The sequence below is a fragment of the Cygnus atratus genome, chromosome 16 (genome assembly GCF_013377495.2).
Source record: "Cygnus atratus isolate AKBS03 ecotype Queensland, Australia chromosome 16, CAtr_DNAZoo_HiC_assembly, whole genome shotgun sequence".
Taxonomy (NCBI): Eukaryota; Metazoa; Chordata; class Aves; order Anseriformes; family Anatidae; genus Cygnus; species Cygnus atratus.
In genome coordinates this window covers 3,652,206-3,679,470 of record NC_066377.1, presented here as the reverse complement: position 1 = coordinate 3,679,470, position 27,265 = coordinate 3,652,206, and the positions used below count along the sequence as shown (strand labels likewise).

The window sequence follows — 27,265 nt, the reverse complement described above, 5'->3', positions numbered from 1 at the left end:
TTGTTGGTACCCCAATTAACGCAGATGGGAAGTATGTACCCCAAATTAACCAGGAAAAGGAAACAGGACTAAATGGCGGTATTTACTGCTGGTTAGTAACTGAAACCCATTTCTCATCGATTTGAAACCTGCTGTTGGAAGGAAAAAAAAGAAAAGCTCTCCCCCCATTGCTCAGGTAACCGCCTCCCAGCGGTGTTACCACAGGCCTCAACCCCTTGGCCACGGACTGCCTGGCCCCGTGCACCCCACAGACGCTTTCTGAGTGGGATTTATTTTTAATAAACGGAATTTTATTGACTTTTATTTAACGGCTGTCGGTACGCATCTCTGTCACACACAGCTCTGTTTCCATACAACTCCGCCCAGGGCCGCGCGGCCCCTCGGCGGGGGGGGGCGGGGGGGAACCGCCGCCATCTTCCCGCCGTGATGACACAGCAGGCGGGGGAGGGGCGGGCCGCCGGCTGAGTGACAGCCGCGCCGCCCAACCGCGGGGGGCCGGGGGGGGCCGCCCCGCCCGGCTGTGGGCGGGCTTCCGGCGCGCGGGGCAGGAAGCGGCAGCGGCGCGGGGCCTGAGGGCGGCGGCGGCGGCAGGTACCTGGGGGGGGGGGGGGGAAGGGGGAGCGGGGCCGGGCCGGGCCGGGCCCTGAGGGGCCTGAGGCGGCTCCGGGCCCTGAGGGGCGGCCGCGGGGCTCGGCGGGGCCGGGCGGCCTCGTCCCGGGTCCCTGAGCGCCCCCCCCCCCCCCCGTGCCCGCAGGATGTCCTCGGGCGCGCTGTTCCCCAGCCTGGTGCCGGGCTCCCGCGGCTCGTCCAGCAAGTACCTGGTGGAGTTCCGCGCCGGGAAGATGGCGCTGAAGGGCAGCACCGTGACGCCGGACAAGCGGAAAGGGCTCGTGTACATCCAGCAGACCGACGACTCCCTCATCCACTTCTGCTGGAAGGACCGCGCCTCGGGCACCGTGGAGGACGTGAGTGCGGCCCCGGGGCGCTGAGGGGCGGCCTCGGCCCGGCCTCGGCCCGCGGCACCGCGCCGGGAGCTCCCTGAGGCGGTCCGGGGTGAGAGGGGGTCCCCGGGGCCTGGCGGAGCCGCGCTGCTTTGGGACGGACGGGAGGAGGCCGGGGAGGAGGGCAGGGGGCTCGGGGAGGCTGGAAGTACCGTCCCTGCGCTCCCTATAATGCCCGTTCCTTCCTCCCGCCGCCTCTTCCAGGATTTGATCATTTTCCCCGACGACTGCGAGTTCAAAAGGGTGCCGCAGTGCACTACCGGCCGCGTGTACGTATTGAAGTTCAAGGCGGGATCCAAGCGGCTCTTCTTCTGGATGCAGGTTTGTGGGAGGTAAATGGTAAAGGTCTGGGAGCAAACCGCTGCCAGCTTGCCTTGTACCAAGAGCGGCTTCCTTGCAGGAACCGAAGACCGACAAGGACGAAGAGCACTGCCGCAAAGTGAACGAGTATCTCAACAATCCCCCAATGCCCGGTGCTTTGGGTGGCAACGCGAGCGGAGGCCACGAGCTGTCGGCGTTAGGAGGTACAGTCCGCTCCCTGCTCTTCCACGCGAGGCCCTTGTTTAGAATTAGCGCTTGTAGCTCCTTAGGGAGACATTCCTGCTAGCTTTGGAGGGTGAGCTGGGGACAATGTTAATACCAGAAGTGTAAACGTGCTTTTGGCAAAATAAACTGCGCTGTTGTAATAGGTGCCGGCTGAAAGTTAAGACTGCCAGAAGGAGGGGCTTGATCCCAGCAGATTCTCTGGAGTCTTACCTTTTTACGAAGCCGAGTTGCATTTATCTTTTATGAGCATCATGAATCAGTAAACACTTGAAACTGTTTTTTCCATACAGAATGTGATGCCAATTAATCTCCTGCTGTTTGAGCCGGAGTGCTGTGAAAAAAACCTCTGTGAATATGTTGTGTTTCAGAATGTTTTTGTTTTTAGGTGAGGGTGGCTTGCAAAGCCTTCTTGGAAACATGAGCCATAACCAGCTCATGCAGCTGATCGGACCAACGGGCTTAGGAGGACTTGGTAAAATGCTTTAATATCTTTATGCCAAAATGGTATTTTCTCCTGCCAGGTTAAATCTTATACCTGACGATATTCTCAAGTGGTGCTATTGATTTGGATAGCGCTTCATTCACGTGAGAAAGCAGCAAGGCCCTGCCTCAAACGTGAGCTGTGGGGCAAAAAAAAAAAAAAAAAGGGCAGGAAATGAGGGGTACCAAATTCCAGATGGCACTCGTCTTAGGGTGCTGTCTGCAAGGAACGTAGGCTCTGCTCCTTGCTCTGCTGAATCTTCTGCCTTTTTTTTTTTTTATTGTTGTTCTTGTTTTTAAACCCCTTCCTCTTCCTCCTAAATATTCACTGGAGCAGGAACTGAAAACCAGGGGCTCCTGGGTGAGCATCCCAGCTGTCCAGCTGTGGGCTCTTGCTCGTATCGTCTCTGATCCAGTGAATATTTGCGTGCAAAGCAGAGTTCAGGAGGAAGGTTGGCGCGTACCCGCCCTGCAGCAATCTGTTGTGAGAAGAGGAAGGCTCAGCTTAGGGCTTTCTCTTCTGGGGAGAGCTCGAACCACTGCTCTGCTTTTTCTAAAGGGCCCGATAGTGGCGCTGGAGTCACCGCAGCGGTCTGTTCTCAGCGCTGCCCGTGCTCCGAGGCCAGCGGAGCAGTTACTGAGAAATCAGACCCCGGAAGGCAAAGGAATACCTAGCAGGTGGCAATGACTGAGGTTCTGTGCTTAAGCTCCAAAGTCCATTTTTGCGGATCTAGCAGTAGTGTAATTAATTACAAGCTTCAGATACAGGTCTGGCGTTGGTGGGATGTTCAGATGCAAATCTAACGTTAGCGCTGAAAGATTCTGACTTCCTAGGATGTGTTTGGAAAAGACCTTCTTGCTTCCTTCTTGAAGCTTCACATGACTCCTGGAACTTCCTTCCTCTTATTCTCAACACGTTTTTTCAGCAGCTCTTCTTCCTTTCCCTTTACATCTAGCCGTAAGACAGCTCGACACGTAACTCAGAACCATCTGCTTGCCTCGGCAAACAGTGGTTGCGGTGAGTCCGTGTGGATCTCTTCCCTGGGTAGCATCTGGTTCTCTGACATCTGGTTTGCATCTCTCGGGACTTTGCTTCTATTGCAGCTCCTGGGTAAACTTTTCCGAGCAAGGCCGAGCTGGATAGAGTAGCACGCGGTGCGGCCTGGTTAGCTTGTTTCGCCCCGGTGTCCCTGCTGCTGTGGGAGCTCTGTGTGAGCGAGCACAAGGCAGGCCCTGCGGGCTGGGTTCCACACGTGAGGAGCGGTCCTGTGCAAAGCACGGAGCGCACCAGGACCGGCAGGCGGCTGGTGCTTGCTCTGACCGCCTGCGTTCTGCGGTCTGCTCGTCGGGGCGCTGACAGCGCTGCTGCTCTGCCCTCCGTGCCTGCAGATAGGTCCCAGGAGCTGGACGATGAATGCAGAGTAGAAAAGTGTGTCTGAGCAGGCGTGGTGCGACAAGGCACCGAATGGAAGGCGTGTGGTGAATGGAGCGTTTGGTGATTATGGCTCAGAGGAATTGTAGGGGACGGTCGGTCACTGACAGCTCCGCTGCACCCAGGAGCCGAGCGTCTCCCCAGCTCTTCAGCTGGTGTTCGGGGTGCTGCAGTAATTCCCTGGTGGCTGGACGTGGTGTGGGTGAAGGAGGCTCTGCTCTGACTTCTTGGCATGTGACGGTCGGCTGAGGGTCTGGTGTTGGTTTCCTGCTGCGTTTCTCGATCACCGTCCTGGGAGCACTTCAGTCCTGTGCGGGGTTGTTCTCGCTTGGCTCTGCCTGGGGGGTGTTTAAGGACTCATTTGCTTCTGCCACTGTATCTCTGCGTTAGGTGTGAAGCTGCAAAAACTGCAGGTGTGGGGGGGAGACAGCGGTGGTGCCTCAGAGGCTGCCTCTGCAGTCTTGTGCTGAGGGCCTTGGCTTTAAAGTTTAGGGACCGGTTGGATTTTTGGAACGTAGCAGATAAAGGGAGAGAGAGAGAGCTCTGTTACAACAGTCACGCGTGTACGGCACGAACCGAAGTCATTTCATCCTTGTGTACATCCAGAAATCGAGTAATTTCTAAAACGTGCGAGTAAGGCAGGTTTCTAACGGGGATGCAAGCTCCGAAAACGAGAGCTGTTTATTTACAGAGCGGTGGGTGGGGGTTGGCCTGGGCTCTTTTCACCCCCCTCCTCCTTTGTTTTAGCAATAAAACCTTTCAGGTACAAGAGTGACCTCTCTGGACCAGAGAGGTGCAGGAAACCTGAAAAAAAAAAATCTCTAAACCTGTTCTTCTCTTGTGTTTGCGGAAGGTGGGCTGGGTGCGCTGACAGGTCCCGGGCTGGCTAGTCTGCTTGGAAGTGGGGGACCCCCGACCAGCAGCTCGTCATCAAGGTAGGGCGCCCCTTCGGTCCCAGGCTGTAACAGCTTCCTCATGTGAAGTTGCTGCTTACCTGGGAGGAATCGTGGCCAACTGAATGGAAAATGTAACGGGAATTAAGACTGCTTCTTACTTCGCTAAACTGAGGGTATTAATTTGTATTGTAGTTTGAAAAGAAGCTTTTTGAAAAGAAGAGGCAGAACTGCTTTTTGCAGGGCATTAACTCCACGCGAATTGTCCTTCCAGCTCTCGCAGCCAGTCAGCTGCTGTGACACCATCTTCCACGACTTCTTCTACACGCGTAACGCCTGCCCCGTCCGTTCCTGCGGCTGCCTCCGTGACCAGCCCGAGCCCCGTCCCAAGTTCGGGTAACGGAACCAGCTCGGCCACGAGCCCGACCCAGCCCATCCAGCTGAGTGACCTTCAGAACATTCTAGCTACCATGAATGTGCCGTCTGGAGCAGGAGGGCAGCAAGGTAACGGTGTTCTGGCCAGGCAGAGCTGTTTTACTGTCCTGTCCCGTTCTAACTTGGTTTGAAAGCTCTCTTCAATGTTTATATGTTTATTTATTTTGAGTGCTGATCTTCTTGGCTGCTTCAGGAATCTTACCCTCGCTCCAGAACTGAGAGAGGGAGGGAGGATGCCAGCAGCGTGCTAAATGCGTTTCAGTACTCCGCTGGAACATTTTGTTTACGTGACAAGATGCGGGTTTGTCCGTAGTCTCACAGCCAGCCATTTATTTTCTTCCTAGTTGACCTGGCAACTGTTCTGACTCCCGAGATAATGGCTCCCATTCTGGCCAACGCTGAAGTTCAGGAGCGGCTGATGCCTTACCTTCCCTCAGGGGAATCCCTGCCGCAGACTGCAGAAGAGATCCAGAACACCCTGACATCTCCGCAGTTCCAGCAGGTAGCGGTCAGAGCGCAGGTCTCCTTCCCTCCTCCCGTGTGTGTCACGATTCATCCTGCCCGGCTTTTTTAGGTCCCTGCCACTGCTCGGAGCAGGAATTTGATCTGTAGAGGTGGAAGTGGGGAGGGACACGATTTAGTGGGGCGCTGGTTTGTCCTGCCCGTGGCCACCCAAGGGCAGATCACAAAGGGTTTGTTTTTTGTTTTTTGGTTTTTTACTTTCTTTTGGATTTGGGCTTTACCTTTGTCATGGATATACATGCTCTCTGGCAAATGACAGCAGAGTAGCAGCAAATTCACTATTGCCTGTCAGAGTGGATTGTAAGCAGTCCCTTTAAAGTTCAGTCATTAAAACAAATACATAGAAGGGAAGAGATGCGAATGTTTACAGCACTGCTTCCCTGTTTCCCTCCTGAAACACCAGTATTTAATTCCAGGAGTGTCCATTTGGACCTACTGATCAGATTAAATCTGGTGTACCACAGGCCGGCTTGAATTTAAAGTGACTAAAATTTGTCAGTGTGCAAAATTCCCCTGGCTAAAGAATGTTTTTAGCTTAAACTGTGGCAAGTCTTGTGCAGACAGGACTTCAGAAAGGCGGGCTGTTGTTGATCAGCGAACTGATGACAGCACATCCTGCACCTAAGCGGGGCAGCCACGTGCTGGGGTGCCAGGAGGTTCCGTCACCGCGATTGTTTCCTGCTCGGTCCAGTACGGCTTGTTAATTTGTGCCTACTGGCACGTAGTTGTTCAAGAACGAACACTGCTCCTCCTTACAAAATACTCACAGGGCCTGTGGTGTGGAGGCATTTCCAGGCCTGGCCCCAGTGCAGTAGGTTGTTGGGTTGGTTTTTGTTTGTTTGTTTTTTTTGGTTTATTTGTTCTAAAGAGGGTAGAGGCTGCTCCCAGGTGGGCCGTGTGGTCAGTGTCCGTAACAGGGTGTGGAAACGGCCACGGACCGCTGGCCTCACTCGGTTATTGCACAGTAGCCACAGACACATGGTGACGGAGAAACGTGGTGCAAGCGTGGTTTTGGTGCTCTTGACTCCTGTTCGCAGGCATTGAGCATGTTCAGTGCTGCCTTAGCTTCAGGACAGCTCGGCCCACTAATGAGTCAGTTCGGCTTACCCGCAGAGGCAGTAGATGCAGCAAATAAAGGAGGTACGTACCGCTGCTGTGGGGACCGTGATGAAGTGGTTGGGTTTGTTTCTTTCTTTTTTGTGCGTGTGTGTTTTGTGATTATTTTTTTATTTTTTTTTTTTTTGCACTGCACGTACGTAGCCCTTGAATACAAAAGGTAATGATTCTGAGTAACTGTCAAAAGCTGACTCTTACACTGCTGGTTCTGAACTCAAAAGGCGAGTGGCTTGGGCGTTGTGCAGCAGACACGGTGCTGATGTCAGGCTTGGAGTTAGAGAATTCAGGGCTCTGCAGAGGGATGTGCTGAGCAGCCTTCTGGTCGTTTTATTGAAAGGGCTACACGTGACCAGAGATGGTCAGGCAGCTTGTTTAGAAATACTTTTTTTTTTTTTTTTTTTTAATGAGAGTCATTAATGATTCAGCTAAACTAAATTCAGAGCTAGGGCCTTTAGCACTGGGAAAGGGGGAAAGTACCGCTTTTCCTTGAGGAATGTTTAGAATCTAGTCCATTATGGAAGTAATTCAGTGCTTAGGCTGCCTGTACACAAGCTTAAATTGCATAAATCCAGAAGTGCATTATATGGTGAATGAGCGTTAGCATTTTCTTCTCTGCTAATAGGCTCTCACTATTAAGCAATGGTTTGCTTTCCAACTAATGACTCTTAACTTCATGCAGACAATGAATTCTGTCCCAGAAAAATGCGAAATTAAATAACTAATGTATTTAACTTCTAGATGTAGAAGCATTTGCCAAAGCAATGCAGAACAGTGTGAAGTCAGACCAAAAGGAAGGAGACTCTAAGGACAAGAAAGATGAAGAGGAAGATATGAGTTTAGATTAAGTTATTTGCTCTTCCTTACAGATATCCTAGATACTAACTTAAGCAACTGCAGTAGGATCACTAACTTCATATTATGCTTATATAAATCTACAAATAAAGGAATTTTCTTTATCTGCCATACTGTTTTTGTTTTCTCAGTCTATTTGACATGCACTTAAGCAGTACTTGCTTAAGTACTGTTTGTGGTAAATACAAATAGGGCCTCCTTGTTGTGCCGCTTCCTGAGGTGGGGATTAGTCCTCTTCTATTACATTAGGCTCATTCTTTCTCTTCACCAGAAAATTGAAAGAGCATAACATAAAACTTTATTTGACTCCAAAGTATGTACCAGTGATTTACAAAGACCATCTTTAATACTACAACTTAAAAACAGGCCATAATTACATTTAAGATGGACATGTTAAAAACCCATTTTACAATATTTACCCCTCATAAAAAACAATACGATATAAGTTATAAGTCCATTTCAGAAGCAAGATTTTGTCCCCAGGTGGCTAGATATATATATACACACACAAATATATATATGATGTGTAAGTGCACAAGTGAGCTAGGTGTCTTGGGAGAAGAAGTGTGTTTTTCAAGTGAAGCCTGCACTGTAACAGGAGTGAGTTAGGCTGAACGGGAGAAGGCAGCTGGTGGGTGATGGCCAAGTGACATTGCAACTCCAGACAGAGGTAACCTTTCTTTAGTACTTCCCTTTCAAGCAACAGTTTCTTGCTTCGTACAACAGGACTTTTGTCAGTGGTAGCAAAGAGCTGAATCTAACTGCAGAGAGCTCAGTGGTGGGTGTGATGGCCTGCTTTCCCTCAGCAGTTCTTCCAGCCTATTTTGTTCCTTTTTTTTTTTTAAATCTTATAAATTAATCTGATAGGCAGATGCTAATTCTGAGAGCAGAATTTTGTCCAAGGTCCCCCTTGCAAAGCTCTTTATTTGTGTAGCGGCAGCAGGTGAACCGAGACTGACCTTGCGGGCAGGGTTAAATGTGGCCTTGCTTATAAAAACACAGAAATGACGGAATGAATCCAGTTTGTCCTAATTGCATTATAAAACAGAAACTGCCTCCAGCCTTCAGCAGAAGACAGCCTGTGACTGTTATTAACTGCCTCAAGTGTTCTGTGACCTAAACCTATGTGCGTTGTGAGGGTGGGGTGAAGGGAACAGGGTTCGGGACATGCTGCACAGCTGCTGTGTGCTTCAGCCCACGTTCGGCAGGGGACAGCTGCTCTTCACACGAGCCGTGTGTCAGCACGAGTCCTCTTGTGGATGCTTGACCACCGGGGAAGGAGTCGGACCTGCCTCCGCATCCTGCTCCAACTTTTTGGTTATATTTGTGAAAAATGCCTCTAAAGTGCCCCCTTCTCTCCACCTTCCTCCCCTGCCCTCCTTCCCCATGGATTCGTGGCCCCTCCGTGGTTTTGGCCCCAGACTTGTGCCTGTAGGCTTGCGCTGCAGTCGCTGCAGGTCAGGTATGTTTGGCCACGGCTAATCGCAACGAGGAGGTGACGGCGGGGGCCCAGGGAGCGGTGCGGTGTCTGTCGGTCAGGCTGCACACTGAGGTGCGCTTACTTACAGCACGGGGCAACCCCTAAGGCCCACGGAGCCCCTGACGGTCCCGGTTTGCAGCAGGTTCACGTGGCTCTGGTTGATCAGCAGATTCCTTACACAGCCCACGTAATGAGGGAGGGGAGGTAACGATGGCGCTGTGCTGGCCTGGTCTGTTTCTGCTGGTGGAATAAATAAAACCAAGCATTAGTGGGGCTAGAAACAGGGCAGGGGGTTAAGGACATTTTATTTGCAAGAGCAGTAGATTTGCAAGAGCAATTTGGGGAATTTTGTTCTGGAGTTCATCTCTCCCCCCCCCTCACCTGGCTGTCCTCCCAAGTAGAAGGTCGCCCTTGTGCTGGGTGCAGGAGGCTGGCTGGGCCCCATTGTGTATTTTCGTTCCGTGTCCACGTCGAGCTGGATTACGTTTTTCCATTTGGTAACTTAGAAAGAAAGCAAAACCGGTCAGTGCTGCTCCCTCACCTGGAGAACAAGTCCACCGCTGCCCTCTGGCACAGGCCAGTGCTGGAGCACAGCAAAACTGGGCTGGTCGGAGGCCCTGGTGTGGCACTCGAGAAAGGCCTGGGGTCAGGAGAGCCTCCCCCAAACCTGCCTTGTGGCACCGCAGCCGTCCATAAATTGGGGTGTTTTCCTGCAGAACAGAGCTGCCCTCTCCCAGCAGGGGCTGTGACCCCCCCACACACCCAGAAAGGCCCCGATGCAAAACCCTCAGCACTCCCCCGATGGCAAATGCATTAAAGGCTGAGCCCAGACAGGTGGGGCTCCTGCTCCGTCACCTGGCCCAGCTGCAGGCTTTGAACCCACCGGACCGACGTGCACCCAACCGAGCCTTTTAGCCCCGAGCCTTTCACCCCCAGCAGGACGGAGCCGAGCCCGGGCCTGGCCTGGCAGTGTCACGGGGCAGCCCTGGCCTTGCCGGTGGCTCTGTGACCTGGTAACCGCCCCGTCCCTCGGGCTCACCAGGTCTGACAGCACTAACGAGATTGGGCAAGGGCTCTAATTAGGAAATTACTTAATGGCAGCTACAATCTCCCAGATTAACCACATACAGGTGGGAGCTGGGATTTAAATACCCAAGGAGGGAGCCCGGCCTCCGCCTCATAGGTGTAAGCAGAGCAGCAGGAGGGGAGCAGCACCCCCGAGCTGAGTGCTGTCACCTCACCTGTGATGGTGTGCCACTGCCCGTCACAGAGGGATGGGCACGTCACTGATGTGTGCAACTCGTCAGCCCCTGTGTTCGCTCTCACGGTGACCTAGCATGGGAGACAAAATCATCAGAGGTCACTGAACTGAGCATGGTGAGCAGGAGATGCCTCTGAAAACCCAGGGGGGAAGCCGCCCTTCCCGCTACCTTCGTCTCCTCCATGTACAGCAGGAGACGGTGGCTCCTTCTTGTGCCAACGTGGAAGATGAGCCCAGAGGCGCTGCGGGGACGGACCTCCAGTGACACCTCCAGGTCCTGCTCAGTTGCCACTGCATCAGCTAAAAATGAAATGCTGCTGGTGAGAAGGGGACAAGGGACCTCCTAGAGGCACATCCCTCCCAGGGCCACGGGAACCAGCCCAGGCTGCTGTGGGGTACCTAGGCTGATGGACCCGCCATCTGCAGCAAAGAAGACCCCGCTCTCCAGAGCACCCTCATAGCATGGCGTCACCCCAAAGGTGTGTGAGGGGGCACCCAGGGGCTTTCCATCCAGCTGCGGGTTCCTCAGGCAGCCATCAAAGCTGAAGGCTGACGTGTCCTGCAGGGAGAGGCCGTGAGAGTGAGTGCAGAGGGGCCAAACACGGCAGGCACGGGGCCATGCCACGGGACCAAGAACTGGCAGAGATGGCATGATGCCATGGGACCACCGAGCTCTTACCGGCACGTGAGCCTTGGCTTTTCCAGCTGGGATCCCCCCCACGTACAAGGGGCTCCGGGCCACAAAGAGCCCTGCGGTGGCCACTGCAGCATCCTGGGCTCGCAGCCCGTCGATGACCAGCTGGGCTCGGTGCTGGTCTCTGCTGAAGAAGACCTGCAAGGACCAAAGGTCAGAGCCAGGGCTGGGGGCTTCCTGGGGTGGGAGGAACCCCAGAACCATGCCTGGGGAAGGGGGAGGCCGACTCAGAGGTTCAGTCAGCCCTGGCTACAGCTTTGCTGTCCCTTTTTCTGTCCCATCTGATGGTGGGAGTCCCACGTGCAATTAGGAAGTGATGCCCAGAACAGGGTTGTGGCAGTAGGGGCGGGGAGGAGCGACACGTTTCAGCGAGGTCTTGCCAAAAACCAGCCCGCTGCTCACCGTGTGCCACCGCCGGTCCCGGTACTTGTCTTTGCTGCGGATGCGCAGGCGGCGCCTGCCAACGTCCACCACGAAGACGAAGCGCCCGTTGGAGACAAAGAGAGCCATGAAGGTGCCCCGCTTGCCCGCCACGTAGAAGAGCAGCCCGTTGGAGGAGTTCAGCCTCACCTCCAGGGAGAAGTGGGACCTGCAGGGACGGGGGGTGATGGGAGCATCCTGCTCGCCCACAGCTGCAAGGAGCCACCACTCTCTGAGCGATGGTTCTTGGGGCTGAGTGTGCGTGGGGTGGGCATGGAGCGAGCCTCACCTCTGGCTGAAGGAGGCTGGGATCTCCTCAAACTCCCAGCGGCTGCTCGGGGTGCCCCCAAAGCGGAAGGTGCCCCCAGCTGCGTGGGGCAGCTGGCAGAGCCCCTCCTGGTTATGGCGGCGGTCCTTTGAGACGGGCTTGCCCGGCACCTACACGAGTTGCACCAAGGAATGGAGTGAGGGGAGCACCCCTGTGAGTGCTGCAGGGCAGAGGTGCCCAGGAAGGGGGTGATGGTGGTGTCTGGAGAGGATGGGGAAAGGACGTGGAGAGGTCTGACAGCAGCTGGTACCTTGGGTTTCCTTCTGTCCTTCTTCAGGGCAACTCTGAGCTGCTGTGGCTGCTCTCCCCAGACACAGCTCATGGTGACGTTGATGCTCTCCATGTTCTGTTGCAGGTCCACCACCGTCTGTGGCTCTGACCTCCTACATGCAGGGAGAAAGAGTTCCTGTTACTGGGCCAGCCAGGGAGGCAGGACAGGGCTGAATCTGTGCAAAGACACTTACCTCTTGACAAAGACGTTCCCGATGCAGCCGGTGAGGTTGCTGAGGGCACCTGGCTCTGGCGAGCCCCCGAGCTGGAAGAGCAGCCGTCCATCCTGCCGTCGCTGCCGCCGGCTGGGCCTGGCGCCTGCTGTGGTGTCCTGCAGCTCGTCGTCCACGTACAGCCGCACCCTGGCAGGGAGGAGTGGTGAGGGCTGAGCAGGTCCCCGTGGCGGCTGGCCCCTCGGGCCCCGCACACCGCCAGGACACGTACCCACGGGTGTCACTGTAGAAGGCCACATAGTGGGCCCGGCCATCTGCGTAGGTGTTTTCAGTGGTGATTTTGGTTTCCAGCAGGTTCAAGGCCAGCTGGCCCCTCTGGAGGGACACCTGGCACGTCCCCTCCTGCAGAAAGCATCGTGCCGTTACAGAAGGAAGGCACAAGGGCCCATGTCACCACCACCCTCCAAGAGCTCAGGGTGGAGATTTCACTGCGGATTTCACTCCCTCACTCCACCAAAATCCCTCCCTTTCCCAAGGAGGAGCACTGCCACCCCCGAAGCAGGAGTTAACGTTTCTGCCCCACTGCCAGGATAACTGGCGGGACAGCAGGAGCCCACCTGGGTAGCGTGGTGGTAGAGCAGCCCCTCGTGCTGGCTCGTCTGGAAGCTGAAGCCACTGTAGAAGTCCCGCAGCCCTGGCACATCCTTCAGGGCCAGGGTCAGGTAGCCGTGGCCGTGGACACTGACTGAGCGAGCCACCTGCAAGGGATGCCAAGGAAGAGAGGTGAGAGCCAGGCCCAGCATTGCAGGCTGCTGGGAAGAGGAGAAAGGCATCCAGGTTCTCGCTCGGTCTGCCTGGTGCTACGGCTATCACATGGAGCACCTTGCCCTGCCCCCCTGCACTGAGGGGCCGTGGGTTTCATGCACCTTTCTGCCTGGACAGGAGATGGGGCCTGTCCCAGGGGTCCTGTGATCCTTTCCCCAGTGGGCCCTTTTCCCAGCTGCCAGAACATCGTGCTTACCAGAAGGTCTGAGGTGCACCCGTAGCTCACGCCAACGGTGTTCATGCGCTTCAGGTCAACGTATTTGCCAAGAGCCTTCAAGCCCTTCATGCAGCCCCGGATGGGCCCACCCATGGGGAAGAGTGCCTTCAAGCTGCAGGAGAAGCAGACAGCCTTACCGGACAGCCCTGGGGGGGTTCTGGCCCTGCAGCCTCTCAAACAGAGCACTTGGGACCACGAAGGCCTGGCGTGTCTCCAGTGCTTCATGCACGAGGCTGCTTCATAGCACCCAGCTTGGCCAAGGAGGGCTCATGACACCCATCAGCACCTCAGCCCTCAAGCCCGTGGTGATGGGCAGGGTGAGGAACCTTCCCTGCAGAGTTCCAGCAGCCCTGGCTGTGGCTGGGGAAGGGCTCCCCAAGGACTACAGGCCTGAATATCTGGGCTGGACCCACCTGGGGGGTAGCAAAGCTGGGGGCACGCCGCCCAAGTAATAGGAGACAGCATTCTCCAGGGAGTTCTCCTGCTCCACCATGAAGATGGTGAGGCGCTCCAGCCGCACCAGGATGCGCTTCTTGTTGTTCATTTTGAGCAGGAAGATCTGGATCTGCAGACAGAGGAGAAAAATGACCTGCCAGCCTGGGGCAATCGGATCCATCACAGAGGACAGCACAAGGTGTCCGGTCCACATCTCGAAGCAAAGAACACCCCAAAGGGAGGCACGGAGCCAGCAGGCTTCAAACCTTCTCCCAAAACCAGGGGTCAGGTGTGCCACTTGCCCTCTGGATGAAGAGCCAGCCCCCCAAGTGAGCCGTGCACCCACCGCTCTCCCTTACCGCTTTGTTTGTGGTGCTGCTGACGGTGAGGGAGGATGAGTTGCTGCTGGGTTTTGCCATCTCCAGGCCAGTGCTGAAGTCATAGTAAAGCACCAGCTTCCCGTCCCGGATGGCCAGACACAGGAACTGACCCTAGAGGAGGCAGGTTGGATGCTCAGCACCATGCCCTGGTGCTCGGTGCACAGCCCAACCTGCCTTTCAGCACCGGCACTGCGAGGTGGAAATGCTCCTCACAGCACTGACTGCGCCAGTGAACCCTGGCCTAGCTCAAAAGCTCTTGGAGCTTGGGGGAGGCCCTCCGGGACCAGACAAGTGACTGCCTTGGCTGTGAGGTCTGCGTCCAGCCCTCTTGTGGCTTTTAACAAAAGTGCAGAAATACTGCTCCAAGCAGCACTCTGCCACTTCCAAAGCCCTCTCTTCCCGATTGCCCCAGCCCACTCGCGGAGGTGTGGAGGCTCCCTAGAGGAGTGGGCACCTGCCTGATTCTCCAGGAAGAAGAGGATGCCGTTATAGGAGACAACCCGGATCTCCTGCTCGAAGCGCTTGGTTGTACCAAACTGGCTCTCAAACTTGATCTCTGCATACCCGGTACCATCAAAGTAGGAGCCGTCGGTCAGCCATGGATCTCCTGTGGACTTGGACCTGGACCATGCAAGAAGAGACACAAGGCATCACTCCAAAGCCAGCTGCCACACTCCGGGGCAGCCAGGGGTCAGGGTAAGCCCCTGGGACAGGAGCTGCCCTGGCCTGGCTGTGGTGCCTTACCTCGCACAGGGCTTCTCAGCGGTGGTGTCCAACTGGAAGGTGTGCTGGAAGTTGTACAGACTCACCACCTCCTCGTTCAGCGTGTCCAGCTCCAGGCACCCACGGTAGTTGGGATAACGCAGAGTGGGAGGGGGCTGGGAATGGAACCAGATAAGGCAAATTTGGTCCTGGTTTCCCCGCCATATCAAGGGCTCTCCCCCCAAGAAGCTCCAAAGATACGGCTGATACCTCCTAGGAAACCGTGCCTCCCTCCCTGCTGCCCGTCTCACCGTGAAGCTGGCAGGGTAGCCGCCCACGTAGAAGACCACGTTGTGCGGGTCGAGGTTGAGCAGCCCCTGTTCCCCCTTGGCCACGCTGTCTCCCTTGGTCTCGTGCACCGTCTGCCTTTCCACAATCACGGACATTTGCCCGTACTGCAGTATCCTGCGGCAAGGAGGGATGGTCAAGGTAAGCGGAGATTCCCAAAGACGAGCCAACCCTGCCCTCCCTGAGCAAAGGGCCTCCCCATGCAGCTCAGCCAAAAAGGGGTGCACCTCCCACCAGGGAACCCCACAGCAGCAGTGCATCGAAAGGAGTCAGCACTCCTGTTCTCAGTGCTGCCACCAGGCTGAAGGGACTCTCCCTGAGGAGCATCATCATCTTTCACCTTTCCTTTCGTGAAGGCACCCCCAGACCTTCCGAGATGCGGTAAGACAATTTCCCTGGCATTTTTTTAAGTTGATCATTTATAAATGGTGTGGAATCCACAGCACCTCTGCAAGCCCGAGGCCTGCCTGGGTTTGGGCACAGTACCACTATGCACGTGCACTGCGGGGACAGGCTCCCAGGGAGGTCCCTCAGGACGTGTCCCATCAGTCTCCTACCGGTTAATGCTGATGGTGGCGAACTGCTCTCCGATCTCCTCATCGACGGTTAGGGAAGCTGGCTCCTCGTCACCCAGTCTGTAGACCCATTGCACTTTGCGGTCCTTGAGCACGATACCCAGGTAGTCTCCAGTGGCCTGAATGCATGAGAGACAGGGCCACATGCTGGCAATCAGGATGCACAGGAGTGCACCAAGCGATGCTCTCCCTGATGCACCAGAGCCGGGGGAAGAGCAGGGCATGGGGAGAAAAGCTCCTGGTTCCCCAGGTGCTGAGGGCTGCACCGAGGGCATGATGTCCAGGCAGGATCCCCCACTGACACTGCTACCTGCCTGGGCTCCTGCTGCCCCCCTCCCGCCCGTGCGGTCCCATCTCACCTCCCGGCTGCCCAGGTACAACACGAACCGCCCCTCTTCTGCCCCATCCTGCCGTCGCTGCCGGCTCCTGGGCTCAGGATTTTGGATGTAGAATTTGAGGGATGTGTAGGCTGCCAAATCCTGCAGGTTGCTGGGCATCCGGACCTGCACGCCTGAGCTGCCGTTGAACTTCATGGGTACCTTCACCTGGAGGGAAAGAAATCCAAGCCCAAAGGGCTGAAACCACTGCTGCTACCTCTTGTCCATGACCACTCTGCCAAGTCCACTTTCTGGAGTCTTCCCTTGAGCAAGCAGCCACGCCGGGTAGCCCCAGAGCTCTTCTAGCCACCTCTCCCATTTACATACCACCCTCAGGTAGGTCCTCATTCACCCCAAGCCCCTCGCCCCCTGTGCACAGCCCTCACCCTCCCACAAGCCCACCTTGCTGGCGGCATTCCTCGCCTGCGTGATGAGCTGCCGGATCCGCACGATGTTCTCTGACACAGTGGCATTCTTGTTCCTCCTGTTCTCCAGGCTGCTCAGCGTCCCCAGCAGGAGCGGGATGGTGCTTTCCAGGCTGGACACTGGAATTAGAAAGGAACCAGTGTTTTTGTGTTAGCGAGGAAGGGAGATGTGAAGATCTTGCAATTTTGAGACGTGCAAGTCCAGGCAGGGTCATGCTATCACCCCCCAAGCACAGCAGCCTTGAAGAGGGGTTTAAAGATGCTCCAGTGCATGCAATCTCTTGCAGTAAAAGCCCAGGTGATACACACACTGTAGACTGAAATTAAAACGAAGGAGCAGGATTTGAGGCACCTAGTACTGGCTTCTTCACGTCCCTACGCTCTTGATGTGGAGCTCCTAAAAGCACGGTCTCTGAGGACGGATCTGTCCAGGCACAGGCTTGCACTGGACTCAGCCCCAGTAGCCAAGCAGAATGAGCACTCACCAGATTTCCTGGCGTCTTGGACTGCTCGGTTCAGGTCTTCGTTTCGAAGGCCTCCATACTTGTCTTTCCACTCATCCAGGTTCTTCCTCATGGTGCTCAGGGTATCTTCCACTCTTGAAGCTGTTTCGTTGGCCTCTGTCGCTGCTGCTTTGGCTTTCTGGATCGCTTCCTTTGTGTCCTCTAGAAAGATAGGAGGAAAATCTCTGAGGTGGCCAGGAGAGGAGAGGAAGCAGTCTTGGCTCACAGCCTGGACTTGAGAAAAGAGGCAGAGAGCACCAGTGCCCACCCAGGACAAACCTTGGTCCCTTCCCAGCATGTCTTGCACAGACTGCAGCTGGTTCAAAAGCTGCTCCTTTTTTGTGTGGAGGTTGGCCAGCTTGTCCTTCGCTGTCTGCAGAGTGCCTTTAATAGCTGCAATTAAAGAAACGTATAAACACGTACTCAGCATGTTGGGTCTCAGTCCAGCCCAAAGGACATTGTGATCTGCTACTTCTGCCCAAAGCCTCCACTGAGGCAAGGAGTTTCTCTCACCTCCATTGAGTTTTCTCTGCTCTCTCATCACAGACTCCTCAAGGTTGCTGCTGTTCCTCTTCAGCTCTTTAGAGATAGCCCCGAGATTTTCCGATATGACGTTCTGTAAAACAAACAGGTGCTGCCTGGGAGTCTGGAAGAGGAATTCAAGTCACTGCTCCTGACCACCCTCAAAAAATGCTCATTTGGACAACTGCAGTGGGGTGTCCTGTGGGGTGCGATGGGGAGACCCCAACCCCCAGAGACCAGCCCTGGCAGATCTCGTGTTCTCTGACAAAGAACAAAACGCTGAAGTCTCAGAGGGAGGGGGCAGCAGACCACTATGTGTGGGTGTGAAAAGCTGCAGGACCATTGAGGGAATTTGGCTTTTGCTTGTCTGCACAGCACGTACCATCAAAGCCTTGCCAGCTGCCTCATCGGCGTCGTGGGCTGCTCGCTCAGCTTTTTTCACAGCTTCAATGATGCTGGCATAGGCATTGGAGGCATCAATTGCCCTCTGGATAAAGCCATCTTGGTTTGTGCCCTGGATAATGCTGTGTTGGAAGACAAAGCTGTCAAGCCTGTGGAGCTAAAGCCTTGGAAACAACACCCCACTGCTCCTCTGCTGCAATGTAGGGGCTGTGGTTTCCCATCCCCAACCCTCATAGGTCAAGGTTGGGTTGGGTGGTGACCAACCAAGAGGCAGGACCAGAGAGCTGGGTGGATGTCTCACCTGGACAGGTTCTTGGCGAGCTCGCTCAGGAGCCGGGCATGCTCCTCCGCCTGCTCCACGATGGGGATCTTGCTGCTGGCTGGGGAGAACTTCTTGACCCGCTCTGTCAGGGGCAGCTTCGCTCCATCCAGCAGTGCCGCCAGCTTCTCGTATGCCTGCAAGGACACGTGTCACTCCCCAGGGCTGCCCCACTGTGCTCTGCCCATACCAAAGCAACTCCATCACTCACCTCCTTTGCGCTCTCCATCTTCTGTAGGAAGTTGGAGACCTGGGCCAGGGAGTCCTCGGCCATCCTCAGGGTCTCCTGCACCAGCCCATACTGCTTCTGGAGCTCACGACTCTTTTGCTAGACAGAGATGTGGAGTTAGGAGCGAGTGGGACCAGGGCAGGAACTCTTCACTGCTGGGTAGAATGAGTATATGTGGTGAAGGTCTACCTGACTCTCCTCCAGGTTGTTGCGGTTCAGACTGTTCAAGTCCTCTGTCTGCCTGGTCTTGTTCACAGCCTCATTGAGGGCATCGCGGAGGTCCATCAGCTGGGAGCTGTGCTGTGCCAGACGGTCCTGGATGCTGCTCACCAGGTCCTGGTTGGACTCCCAGTGGGAATGAAACTCGCTCTTCACCCGATGCAACACTGAGGACAGAGGAGGTGAGAACCGTCACTAACCCATCCTCCTGTGTTCAAGAGCTCTTTCTGTGCTTGGTTGTGGAAAAGCCTGATTCTGGTCTCACTCTGTTGGTATCAAGACCTGAAGTGACTATCCTCCCTCCCTTCCTCTTTCAGCCTGGATAGCATAGGAGCTCATCCAGTATTGTCCAAAAATCCCCAATGCTGGTGAGAGAAATAGGATCTCTTTCAGAAAGATGCTCAGCCATTGCCTGTAAGGCTCCATATGATGGAGAACCTCTACCTGAGTCCCATTCCACTGCTTAATTACTCCCCATTTCACTTACTTATTTCTAGTGAGAGACAGTTTATAATTCCAGTTGACAACTGCTGAATTATGTTTTGCCACTGTCTGCTAATCAGAAGCACTCAGCTCCCTGCAATAGCTGGCCTGCCTGATTATGCAGCAGAGCTTTGCACAGAAGCAGAATGTGACCCCTTGGTCCTGCAAGGGAAGCCCTCGGGATGGCAGGGCTGCTGAGGATGGCGAGCTGCCAGTTATTATTCTGAACCACTCTCTTGGGACAGTGAAGAAACACAAGGTGACTCATTCCCATCCACATGTAATGTTTGTATGATAAATGCTAACTCCTGGCTCTAAGTGTTGTCATTTTTGGTCATAAAACCAAACTACCCAGTTAATACAATCAGCTCTAAAATTCATTTTGAGGGGAAAAAAATTATAAGTGATCCCTTGAGGTGGCAAAGACGACCCAGAAATTACTGTGAAACTTGTGAGGGGTGTTTGTTTTAATAACCACACCCTCCAAACATGACTATGATATGTAGCGTCTGCAAGGGTTCCAAACCAGGCTGTCAGGAACAACCAAACCAAGCAGGGTCTGCACAACTCTGTCCCATGCTGCTGAGCTGGACTCACGCTTCTGAGCTTCCTCATGCTCGCGCCTCGCCAGCTCTTCTTGGCTGCCCAGATTCCGCTCCTTCATCTCCCTCAGCATCCTCTCCACCTCAGCCATCTTCTGCCGAAACTCCTCAGTGGAGGTGGTACTGGCGTTTGCCGCCCCGAACTTGGCCATCTGCCGCACCAAGTCTGCAGAGAAATCCAGTCCTGTTAGCATCAACGGACCCCGGTCCCTTCACAACCCTCTGAGACCTTCCATCTCTCACATCACCCTCACCAAAATGCAGCCAGCCCTTGTTCAGAACTCAGGCACCCAAACTGCAAGATCACTCAGGTGTATTGCCATGTTTCTGTCTTGTTGACCACTACCACTAATACACGCTACGTCCCAAGCACCTTCTTGTGATTTTGCCTCCTCTCCTTGATCCAGTCGCTCCCTGTTTTGCTAAATTTCTCCTGAAGTGACAGTTTTATGCATTTTAATAACATTTGTGCAAGTTTCATGTATTTTTTCCAAAGATGGCATTCAGTCAGACAGCTGGGACTCACAATAACCTCTGGTCCACCCAAACAGCCATGAGTCTGGGAGGATCTCCACTACATTTGCATTTCCCCTTCTTTTTTTCCATGGCCCTTTCTAAGTGACGCAGTACTCTGTTTGCAAAGCGAAATTCCCAGCAGCAAAAACCCACAAAGCCGGGATGCTTCTTTACCTACCTCCAATGCTTTTCTGAATACTCTGGATATTCAGCAGGAGTTGCTCCCCTCTCTGGTAAGTCTCTCTTGTATTCTCCTCTAAATGGTTTGCTTTCCTGTGAGTCATTGTCATCTAAAACACAAAACACAGGCTTAGCTCAAGAGTAAGTTATGTTTAACATGACCCATCAGAGGGTATGATGTTCCCAAAAAACACACAAGACTAGGAATACACAGCTTTTGAGCTCCTTGAAGTCACATCTGCAACAGCTATTTGGTGCTGCTCCCCTGTGATGTGTTATTAATGGTCTTATTTACTACCTTACAGGAGCACAAGTGAGAAGTGAAGCTCCCAGTGCAATAGGTTCTGGATCCTGAAATGGTTCTAAGACCACAGAGGGTGTCTCTGTCCTGTGCTCTTGACACAGGAAAAGGCTTAGAACCCAGTGCTAGGCCCACCTGGGTCCTGACCAGGGAACAAGAAGAGGTACAGGCCTGCAGTTCAGCTGTTAGAAGCACGGACTTACGTATACACAGAGGCAGACATTTGTCCATGCAGCTGCCCAAGGGACACCCAAAAGTCTCAAGTAGAAACGTTTCCCTCTCCCTTAGATTAAAAGCAGGGAGACTGTAAATCAAATCAAATTCCGCTCAGTTTGCAAATTCTCTGAAGACACAAGTAGTGTTTCTAGACTGTACCGACTGCACCTTGCAAAATGTGTGCAGTACTGAGGCCCCTGCGGATAACTACAATAAAGAGGATGTATTTGTTTGCTGACGGGGTATGGCTTCTCCCTGCCACAGGGATACACCCAAGACAGACTTGGACATTTATGTTCCCTCCCGTATGCTACTTCTGTAAATGACATTTTATTTATTTTTACTGGTTAAATATGGAGCTCCTTCAAAAGCAAGTGTTAAATCAAGAAACAGCCATCGATATCACAAGAAATTTAACAGCCCTCCAATGGAGCCATGCAGGTAACGTAGCTTGGGCAGCTGAGTAAGACACCCCGACATTCACAGCTGGGCTGAGCAGGAGATCCATCCTGCCAGAACTAGGTTCCTCACAGCCTTCAAACCCCTCATTTTAGATAAAAGGGGGGGACTCTTGCTTTGGCTAGGGGAGGGAGATGGAGAAATATCCTACTTTGTGCTGCAGTGCATTCAAGTCCTGCGTGAGGTCCGTGTTCTCATCCTCCAGCTCATCAGCCCTTTGCCTGACCTTGCTCATGGCTCTTTGGTACTCACGCAGCTGGTTCTGGAAAATAAAGAGCTGAAATTAGGCCAACGGACCAGCAAACACAGGCTAAAAACAGCATTATACCTTGCACGCACAGCAATAGCTGCCATAGTACTGTTGAGGCCGTGGAGGCGAGCCCAGGCGATGGAGCTGGCGTTGAGGTTGACCAGCTGGTTGCGGATGGAGGGCAAGGACATCTCGATGCTCTGCAGATCCTCCAGCAGAAGCAGGACACAGCTATCGCACACTGCCAGGGGAACGCAGCAGTCAGCACGGGGCCTTCTCCCGGGGCTTCCCGCCCCTCGTTCCCCAGCACTGCAGGACACAGACCTTCACACCTCATGCTGTCTGGGCCGTTCGCCACCGGGATCTCGTAGTCGTGCATGCAGACGTCGCACTGCTTCCCCGTCAGCCCGTTGGAGCAGGTGCACTCCCCGGTGCGCGGGTCACAGGAGCCTCCTCTGCACTCACATTCTGCCAAGTGTAATAACAGGGAAAGGCCCGTGTCATCATTTTGTGCTGTTGCCACACCGGAGGGAGGGGAAGAGGTGGTTTTATTCTAGCTGTGCAATTGCATCTCTGGATATCTATGTGCATGGCACTGCTGGGGGCTTCCCTGTGCATTCTGGCAACACGCGCAGGACCTCAAACAGCAGTTAACTGTTTTCCTCCCCTAACAATTTGACAAGCACACATGCCACCGAAACCTTGTTCCGCTCCTCCACGTGAGGAACCCAGCACCAGCAGCAGGACTCACTTCTGCAGCCCCTCTCGCTGAAGCCCCAGTAGCCGGGGGCACACTGCTGGCAGCGCAGGCCACTGACGCCGGGCAGGCAGCTGCACTGTCCGCTCTGCACGTGGCAGCTGCTCCCCACAGCACCGACGTCACAGTCACACCTCTGGCAGCCTGAGCATCCCTCGAAGCCGTAGTACCCCTCCTAGGGAAAAGCAGGTCAGTGGGTGCCCCGTTCACAAAGAGGGCAGGCGTGTCTGCACTGGCACTGTCACGGCACGCAGGTGGCCCTCACCTCGCAGCGGTCGCAGTGCTGGCCTGTCACCCCAGCCTTGCAGAAGCACTGGCCAGTCTGTGGATGGCATGAGTCAGTCCCGCAAGGCGAACAGTTGCACTCTGCCAGGGAAAAGATACACCCAGTTATGTGCTGAACTGAAGAGACTGGTCAGCTACCCGCAGACCCCCTTATTCCTGACAGGGAACCCTATTTCTCACTACCACAGAGCCTCTCTCCTCTTGGACCTTCTCCAGCTGACAATTTATTCCCATTACCCTCGCCCAGGACAGCCCCTCTTTTGTGAGCTGCCGCTCCCGAGAGGGAGCCGAGCGGTGCTGGGAGTGGGCTGTGCACACCCACGCTCCCGGGGAAGTGCCAGCGCCGTGGCTGCAGTAGCTGCTTGGAGTAAGGCTGTTCCAGCCTGGGTGTGGCTTGGCAGCCTACAGACGGGTGGATTGGAGGTTATGGAGTTGTGATGCTGGAGGGTACGTTTTTAGAGCTGTTTTTTGTTTTTTTTTTTTAACATCGTATTTAGAGGCTGCCTGTCCGGGCACGTTATGTAACTGAGCGCATGACTCATCCAGGCAACGAGCTGGCTCGTTGCTCCAAGGCTCTTGACATATCAGAAGTCTGTCTGTCCACCTTCTCCCCACAGTGCGTGCTGCCTGCCCCACTCACGCGTGCAGTTCTTGGCTGTCACTGCATCCCCATAGAAGCCAGGGGCGCAGACCTCGCACCGTGCACCGGCTGTGTGGTGCATGCACCCCGTGCAGGCACCCGTCAGGGAGTCGCAGCTGCTGAAGAGCATGTTGGGATCCGTGTTCCTGCTGCAGTCGCAGGGCTGGCACGAACTGCCAATCACCAAGGGATTGCCGTAATATCCCGGGGCACACCTGGAGAAACACAGCAAGTTAAAACACAGCCAGGGCACTGGGGGGATCCTCAGAGCCCTTGCTGGTACCACACTTCAGTCTTGAGCAATTATAACAGTGAGGGCATCCAAGATTTGCAATTGATGCAGCCCTCTGGGATCTCAAAGCACTTTGTGTTTTCCCTTTGGATACCCCAGAAAGGTGCCTTTATCACAGGCTGCAAGTTAAGGCAAAGCCCAGCTAAGTAATGCAGCCGCAGTAGCACAATATGTCAGCAGTAAAGACAGCCATGGGGTATCTGCAGGCTGAAAGGGACCGAACGAATTCCTGCCAGAGCAAATCACACTGGGGGCAAGGCCAACTGTTCCCTCTGAAGTTTCTACTAGAACAACTTTTGTTGTGCCACAGCAGTGGCTGCATGGGACTAGCGTGGCTGTGGCCCCAGAAACACGGGTTTCCTTACCGCTCACAGTTGGGTCCAGCGTAGCCCGGCTTGCAGAGGCACTGCATGTTGGAGCTCTTGCGGACACAACCGACAGCAAAACTGAAACGACAAGGGGTGAACGGGAAGGTGCAGGCACCTCACTGACGTGGTGCCGGGGGGTCAGTTACTTGGTGTGGACTGCTGGGACCTCGGGCAGGAGAGTGGGTTTGGGGTCATGGAAAAGGCTCACTTCCCAGCGCCAAACCAGTGCCCTGACGTGGGCCAGCCTTGCTCCCAGCAGTTAAACGGGGGGGCAAACAGGCAATTCCACTCAAGGGTGCTCACTTGTTGGAGGCAACGGAAAGAGGACACGGACATCCGACACACTGCAGGGACCCTTCAGCAGATTGGCTGCCCACGTAGCCGTCCTTGCACTGCTCGCAGTGGTCTCCCTCCGTGTTGTGCTGGCAGTTCTGCAAGGACAAGGCAGGCTCAGCACTGACAGCAGGAAATAGTGACTCGCACAGACAATTCCCCACCAGATATCTGGATGCTTTGGTCCTTTCTCTTTCCTAGAACTGTTTTTCACCCGAGGCTGACCCTGAGTGGGACCACCCCTGAAATGGCACGTGCAGCAAATGCTCTGATTCAAGCGTGGTCCCACTGACACAGTTTGCATGCGAAGAGCTTTTTTCATCACACACTACAGATCTTCCAAGTCCAAAATACCATGCTGGTTCACTGTTTACTTACAAGGCATATCCCAGATCCTGGCAGGCACTGATCTGAGTGGCCGTTACAATGACATGGGATGCATTTTCCCAAAAATAGCCCCTTGGTGTCCCTGTAGTAACCTGGAGCACATTCCTGAGGAGAGAGGAGAAGACAGAGATGTGAAAAACAGCCTGACAAAGCAGAGACTGATTTAGTTTCCATGACAGAATTTCCACGGGGCTGTATAGATAGAGAAGAGATTAAAAGCAACAACAAAGATTTTTTCCACGCAGCTCTTTTCTGCTCCTCATCAGTAAGAGACAATTGCACAGGCAGTAGGACCTACTCCAAGATCCTGCAAGAACTTGATTTTGGTCTTCAACACCCGAACAATTTCCCCATCATGCCTTTTCCAAGAGGCCAGGTGCAGCTAATGCAGGGCTCCCAAGTGCTGTGGTGGAAGGGAAGCTGTGAGCAGGCTGGTGCGGAGGAGTTTGGGAGATGTTGTTCCTTCCTCAGACACAACCTGAGCTGCGATTAAAACTAAAGCCCTCAGGGGTCAATGATCCGAGCCCCATGTACTGCCACCTGCACTAAGCATGAGGGGTGTCTGAGGCCCCAAATGGTCTCTGCTCAACTACTCTCTGCCTGGAATGGCGTGTGCCCTTTTGCCCCTACCTGGCAGGAGTCTCCCTGGTAGTTAGCTGGGCAAAAGCACAACTCCACGTTGCTGGCTTGGACGCCTGTAGCTGTATCCGTTGCAATCTCCAGGACCACACGGCGCAGGGACACAGATGAGGAGAGCTGGGAGAAGAGTGCCCGTATTTGCAGCTGCTCCAGGTTTGCCAGCACCATCATGAGCTCCTCTCTAGACACAGGGTTGTGCGTCTCCGTGTGCCTGAAGTTACCCTAGTGGGAGAAGACCTGACATTACTGGCAGAAAGCATAAGCCCTTATTTTGTACCAGGTGCTTGGACATCCAGCCTAACCTTCACTTCCCTGCCGCTGGGATGTCTCCCCTTTGCACAGGTAAAACAGTTCCTGGATTTTCACAGCAAGTTCTGCTGCAACAGGCAGCAACAAAAATACTGAGCTCAAAGCAATCCTCCCTTCTGCCTACATGCTAGTCTTGTCCTTTCAGTAGCATCTGAGCACTTAACTTGGTACACACGTGTGTGCAAACTCACCTCCACCAGCTGCAGCTGACCTTCATGTACCCCCCCTGGGGATGCGTAGGAGCCTTCCAGAAACATGATGCTCATCTGATTTCCCTGGGAACGGCAAGGAAAGTGTCAGTCACCACCTCATCCTGCTCACGTTAGCAGGAGCCACCAGAGAATTTCTCGGGCTGCACCTTCAGGATCACGTCCGGGCGGGACTCCATTGGAATGAAAACATCGCCCCTCCGGGGGTCGGAGTGAAGCTCGTAGCGCAGGTGGCCACCGTAGGAGGAAACCTAAGGGAGAGCCAAATCACATACGTTGCTGCAAGTCCACAGCAGGGACCTGAGTCTGAGCTGTCTGTGCTCAATCATGAGTGAGCCATGCCTGCACGCTTGTGGGCACGCTGCCGGCGTGCATGTTGGTGGGGTCAGGGATGTGTTTGGCTGCTGGTCCAGCTCTCACTGTGTTCTTACCCTGTCCCCGAGGTAGGAGCTGGGTGCAACCCAGTAGAGCTCCTGATAGGCATCTGGGAGGTTCTTGAGATCAGCGCGGAGGAGCTGCTCCTGCAGGCTCAGGGACGTTGGCACTTCCTGGCGGTCACTGCTCAGCAAGAGCCACCCGTTCATGTCGATGAACTGCAGGGAAACATCAACCGTACGCGTTTTCCAGGGAGCCCCCACTGTGCTCTGGTGGAACTACAGAATGTGTTTGGATGCTGACACTTTTCAGTACAGCTGAAAGGATGCCAAGAGGGTCACAACCTCCCATGCATCTTGATGAAGCCACTGGAAAGCTGAGCACCAGCCCCACGTGGCACAACCCTGCTACGCCTTTCCACCCTACGAGGCCCCAGGGACCAGAAAAAGGGGCTGAAAGTGGGAGATGGGCGCAGTAAGACAAAGATGACCTTCCTCACAGCCTATCTTCCAGAGGGTTAAGATCAGTGCGGGATGGAGACCCCCGGGCAGCAGAGAGCCAGGCAGATGGGAACACAACTCATCTGTGAGCTCTGGCAGCCCCCTTACCTCGGCTCGGTACTTCTCAGCGCTGCGGCAGCGATCTGTCGCACCGAAGCAGAAACACTTGGTGCAACCCTTGGGGTTACTGGCGTCCAAAGAAAACGTCCCCAGGCGGCACTGGTCACACCTCGGGCCCTCCACATTTTCCTGGAAGACAAACAAAGCTCAACAGTGTCAGCAGCTCCTTGCTAGGCCTTCCTAGAGGACAGAGATGGCTGTATGAGTGGTTCAGAGTGCCTGACTCCCCAGCAACTGCCTGGTGAATGAGCCTTTGCAGCCAGGAAAAATAGGGAAAAGAAGCTTTTCAGGGTATTCTGGACCAGCTACTCCTTGTGTCTCGCTCCCTCTTGGCCCACCAGACTCCCGTAGCCCCCCAGGCTGAACATATTGCCAGAGCAAGGAGACTTGAGCCGAGCGGAAACGCACCACATGAAAGTACTGGAGGACTGACCTTGCAGTGACACTGCCCTGTGACCGGATCGCACGTGCTTGCTTCAGTGCCAGCTGGGTGGCAGTCGCAGCGCTGGCAGTTGGGGTAGTGGTAGTAGCCGGGGGCACAGAGGTCGCACTGTCGCCCTATGACATTGGGCTTGCACCTGGACAGGACACAAGAGGTGCAGCATTAGAAACCTCAGCCTCACGCTGCTGTGTGAGGATCAGTCGGGTTTGCAGAGTTTCATC

The 27,265-nt window shown here is 54.6% G+C and overlaps 2 protein-coding genes across 3 annotated transcripts in view; one reads left to right on the top strand and one right to left on the bottom strand.

Moving 5' to 3' along the window:
• Nucleotides 1-497: 497 nt before the first annotated feature.
• On the top strand, nucleotides 498-7,388 carry ADRM1 (ADRM1 26S proteasome ubiquitin receptor). Of its 2 annotated transcripts, XM_035547972.2 has the most exons (10): nucleotides 498-591; nucleotides 755-965; nucleotides 1,206-1,322; nucleotides 1,402-1,525; nucleotides 1,933-2,019; nucleotides 4,313-4,394; nucleotides 4,627-4,856; nucleotides 5,132-5,289; nucleotides 6,347-6,449; nucleotides 7,164-7,388. In XM_035547972.2, exons 2-10 carry the CDS (start codon nucleotides 756-758, stop codon nucleotides 7,268-7,270), a joined length of 1,218 nt encoding a protein of 405 aa, XP_035403865.1. In that variant the 5' UTR covers nucleotides 498-591; nucleotide 755; the 3' UTR covers nucleotides 7,271-7,388. The 2 variants fall into 2 exon arrangements, with proteins under 2 accessions (XP_035403865.1, XP_035403867.1); XM_035547974.2 differs by lacking the exon at nucleotides 1,933-2,019.
• Nucleotides 7,389-7,453: 65 nt separating this feature from the next.
• LAMA5 (laminin subunit alpha 5) overlaps nucleotides 7,454-27,265 on the bottom strand; it is a 90,933-nt gene continuing 71,121 nt past the window's right edge. Inside the window, exons 36-80 of the mRNA XM_050714080.1 lie at nucleotides 27,036-27,180; nucleotides 26,591-26,731; nucleotides 26,039-26,200; nucleotides 25,757-25,858; nucleotides 25,590-25,673; nucleotides 25,081-25,311; nucleotides 24,442-24,555; nucleotides 24,034-24,161; nucleotides 23,728-23,808; nucleotides 23,071-23,285; nucleotides 22,411-22,511; nucleotides 22,140-22,320; nucleotides 21,713-21,856; nucleotides 21,478-21,629; nucleotides 21,290-21,400; nucleotides 20,161-20,272; nucleotides 19,462-19,632; nucleotides 18,352-18,548; nucleotides 18,145-18,261; nucleotides 17,916-18,070; nucleotides 17,595-17,736; nucleotides 17,204-17,306; nucleotides 16,970-17,083; nucleotides 16,673-16,852; nucleotides 16,165-16,307; nucleotides 15,745-15,930; nucleotides 15,368-15,504; nucleotides 14,774-14,927; nucleotides 14,505-14,638; nucleotides 14,219-14,381; nucleotides 13,740-13,871; nucleotides 13,359-13,510; nucleotides 12,925-13,057; nucleotides 12,521-12,661; nucleotides 12,175-12,305; nucleotides 11,925-12,092; nucleotides 11,711-11,843; nucleotides 11,422-11,570; nucleotides 11,115-11,301; nucleotides 10,698-10,850; nucleotides 10,418-10,577; nucleotides 10,188-10,318; nucleotides 9,999-10,089; nucleotides 9,139-9,258; nucleotides 7,454-8,997 (exon numbers count right to left, since the gene is read on the bottom strand). Of these exons, the coding sequence (XP_050570037.1) occupies nucleotides 8,840-8,997; nucleotides 9,139-9,258; nucleotides 9,999-10,089; nucleotides 10,188-10,318; nucleotides 10,418-10,577; nucleotides 10,698-10,850; nucleotides 11,115-11,301; nucleotides 11,422-11,570; nucleotides 11,711-11,843; nucleotides 11,925-12,092; nucleotides 12,175-12,305; nucleotides 12,521-12,661; nucleotides 12,925-13,057; nucleotides 13,359-13,510; nucleotides 13,740-13,871; nucleotides 14,219-14,381; nucleotides 14,505-14,638; nucleotides 14,774-14,927; nucleotides 15,368-15,504; nucleotides 15,745-15,930; nucleotides 16,165-16,307; nucleotides 16,673-16,852; nucleotides 16,970-17,083; nucleotides 17,204-17,306; nucleotides 17,595-17,736; nucleotides 17,916-18,070; nucleotides 18,145-18,261; nucleotides 18,352-18,548; nucleotides 19,462-19,632; nucleotides 20,161-20,272; nucleotides 21,290-21,400; nucleotides 21,478-21,629; nucleotides 21,713-21,856; nucleotides 22,140-22,320; nucleotides 22,411-22,511; nucleotides 23,071-23,285; nucleotides 23,728-23,808; nucleotides 24,034-24,161; nucleotides 24,442-24,555; nucleotides 25,081-25,311; nucleotides 25,590-25,673; nucleotides 25,757-25,858; nucleotides 26,039-26,200; nucleotides 26,591-26,731; nucleotides 27,036-27,180 (6,439 nt within the window). The 3' untranslated portion in view covers nucleotides 7,454-8,839. The remainder of the gene's footprint in view (nucleotides 8,998-9,138; nucleotides 9,259-9,998; nucleotides 10,090-10,187; nucleotides 10,319-10,417; nucleotides 10,578-10,697; nucleotides 10,851-11,114; nucleotides 11,302-11,421; nucleotides 11,571-11,710; nucleotides 11,844-11,924; nucleotides 12,093-12,174; nucleotides 12,306-12,520; nucleotides 12,662-12,924; nucleotides 13,058-13,358; nucleotides 13,511-13,739; nucleotides 13,872-14,218; nucleotides 14,382-14,504; nucleotides 14,639-14,773; nucleotides 14,928-15,367; nucleotides 15,505-15,744; nucleotides 15,931-16,164; nucleotides 16,308-16,672; nucleotides 16,853-16,969; nucleotides 17,084-17,203; nucleotides 17,307-17,594; nucleotides 17,737-17,915; nucleotides 18,071-18,144; nucleotides 18,262-18,351; nucleotides 18,549-19,461; nucleotides 19,633-20,160; nucleotides 20,273-21,289; nucleotides 21,401-21,477; nucleotides 21,630-21,712; nucleotides 21,857-22,139; nucleotides 22,321-22,410; nucleotides 22,512-23,070; nucleotides 23,286-23,727; nucleotides 23,809-24,033; nucleotides 24,162-24,441; nucleotides 24,556-25,080; nucleotides 25,312-25,589; nucleotides 25,674-25,756; nucleotides 25,859-26,038; nucleotides 26,201-26,590; nucleotides 26,732-27,035; nucleotides 27,181-27,265) is intronic.

What these genes read in the sequence shown, in the direction of transcription:
- ADRM1 (XM_035547972.2), top strand. Translation starts at nt 756, where the DNA reads ATGTCCTCGGGCGCGCTGTTCCCCAGCCTGGTGCCGGGCTCCCGCGGC. An exon ending in AACGGGCTTAGGAGGACTTG is followed by an intron (nt 2,020 to 4,312) that starts GTAAAATGCTTT and finishes TGTTTGCGGAAG; the next exon opens with GTGGGCTGGGTGCGCTGACA. An exon ending in TGGAGCAGGAGGGCAGCAAG is followed by an intron (nt 4,857 to 5,131) that starts GTAACGGTGTTC and finishes TTTTCTTCCTAG; the next exon opens with TTGACCTGGCAACTGTTCTG.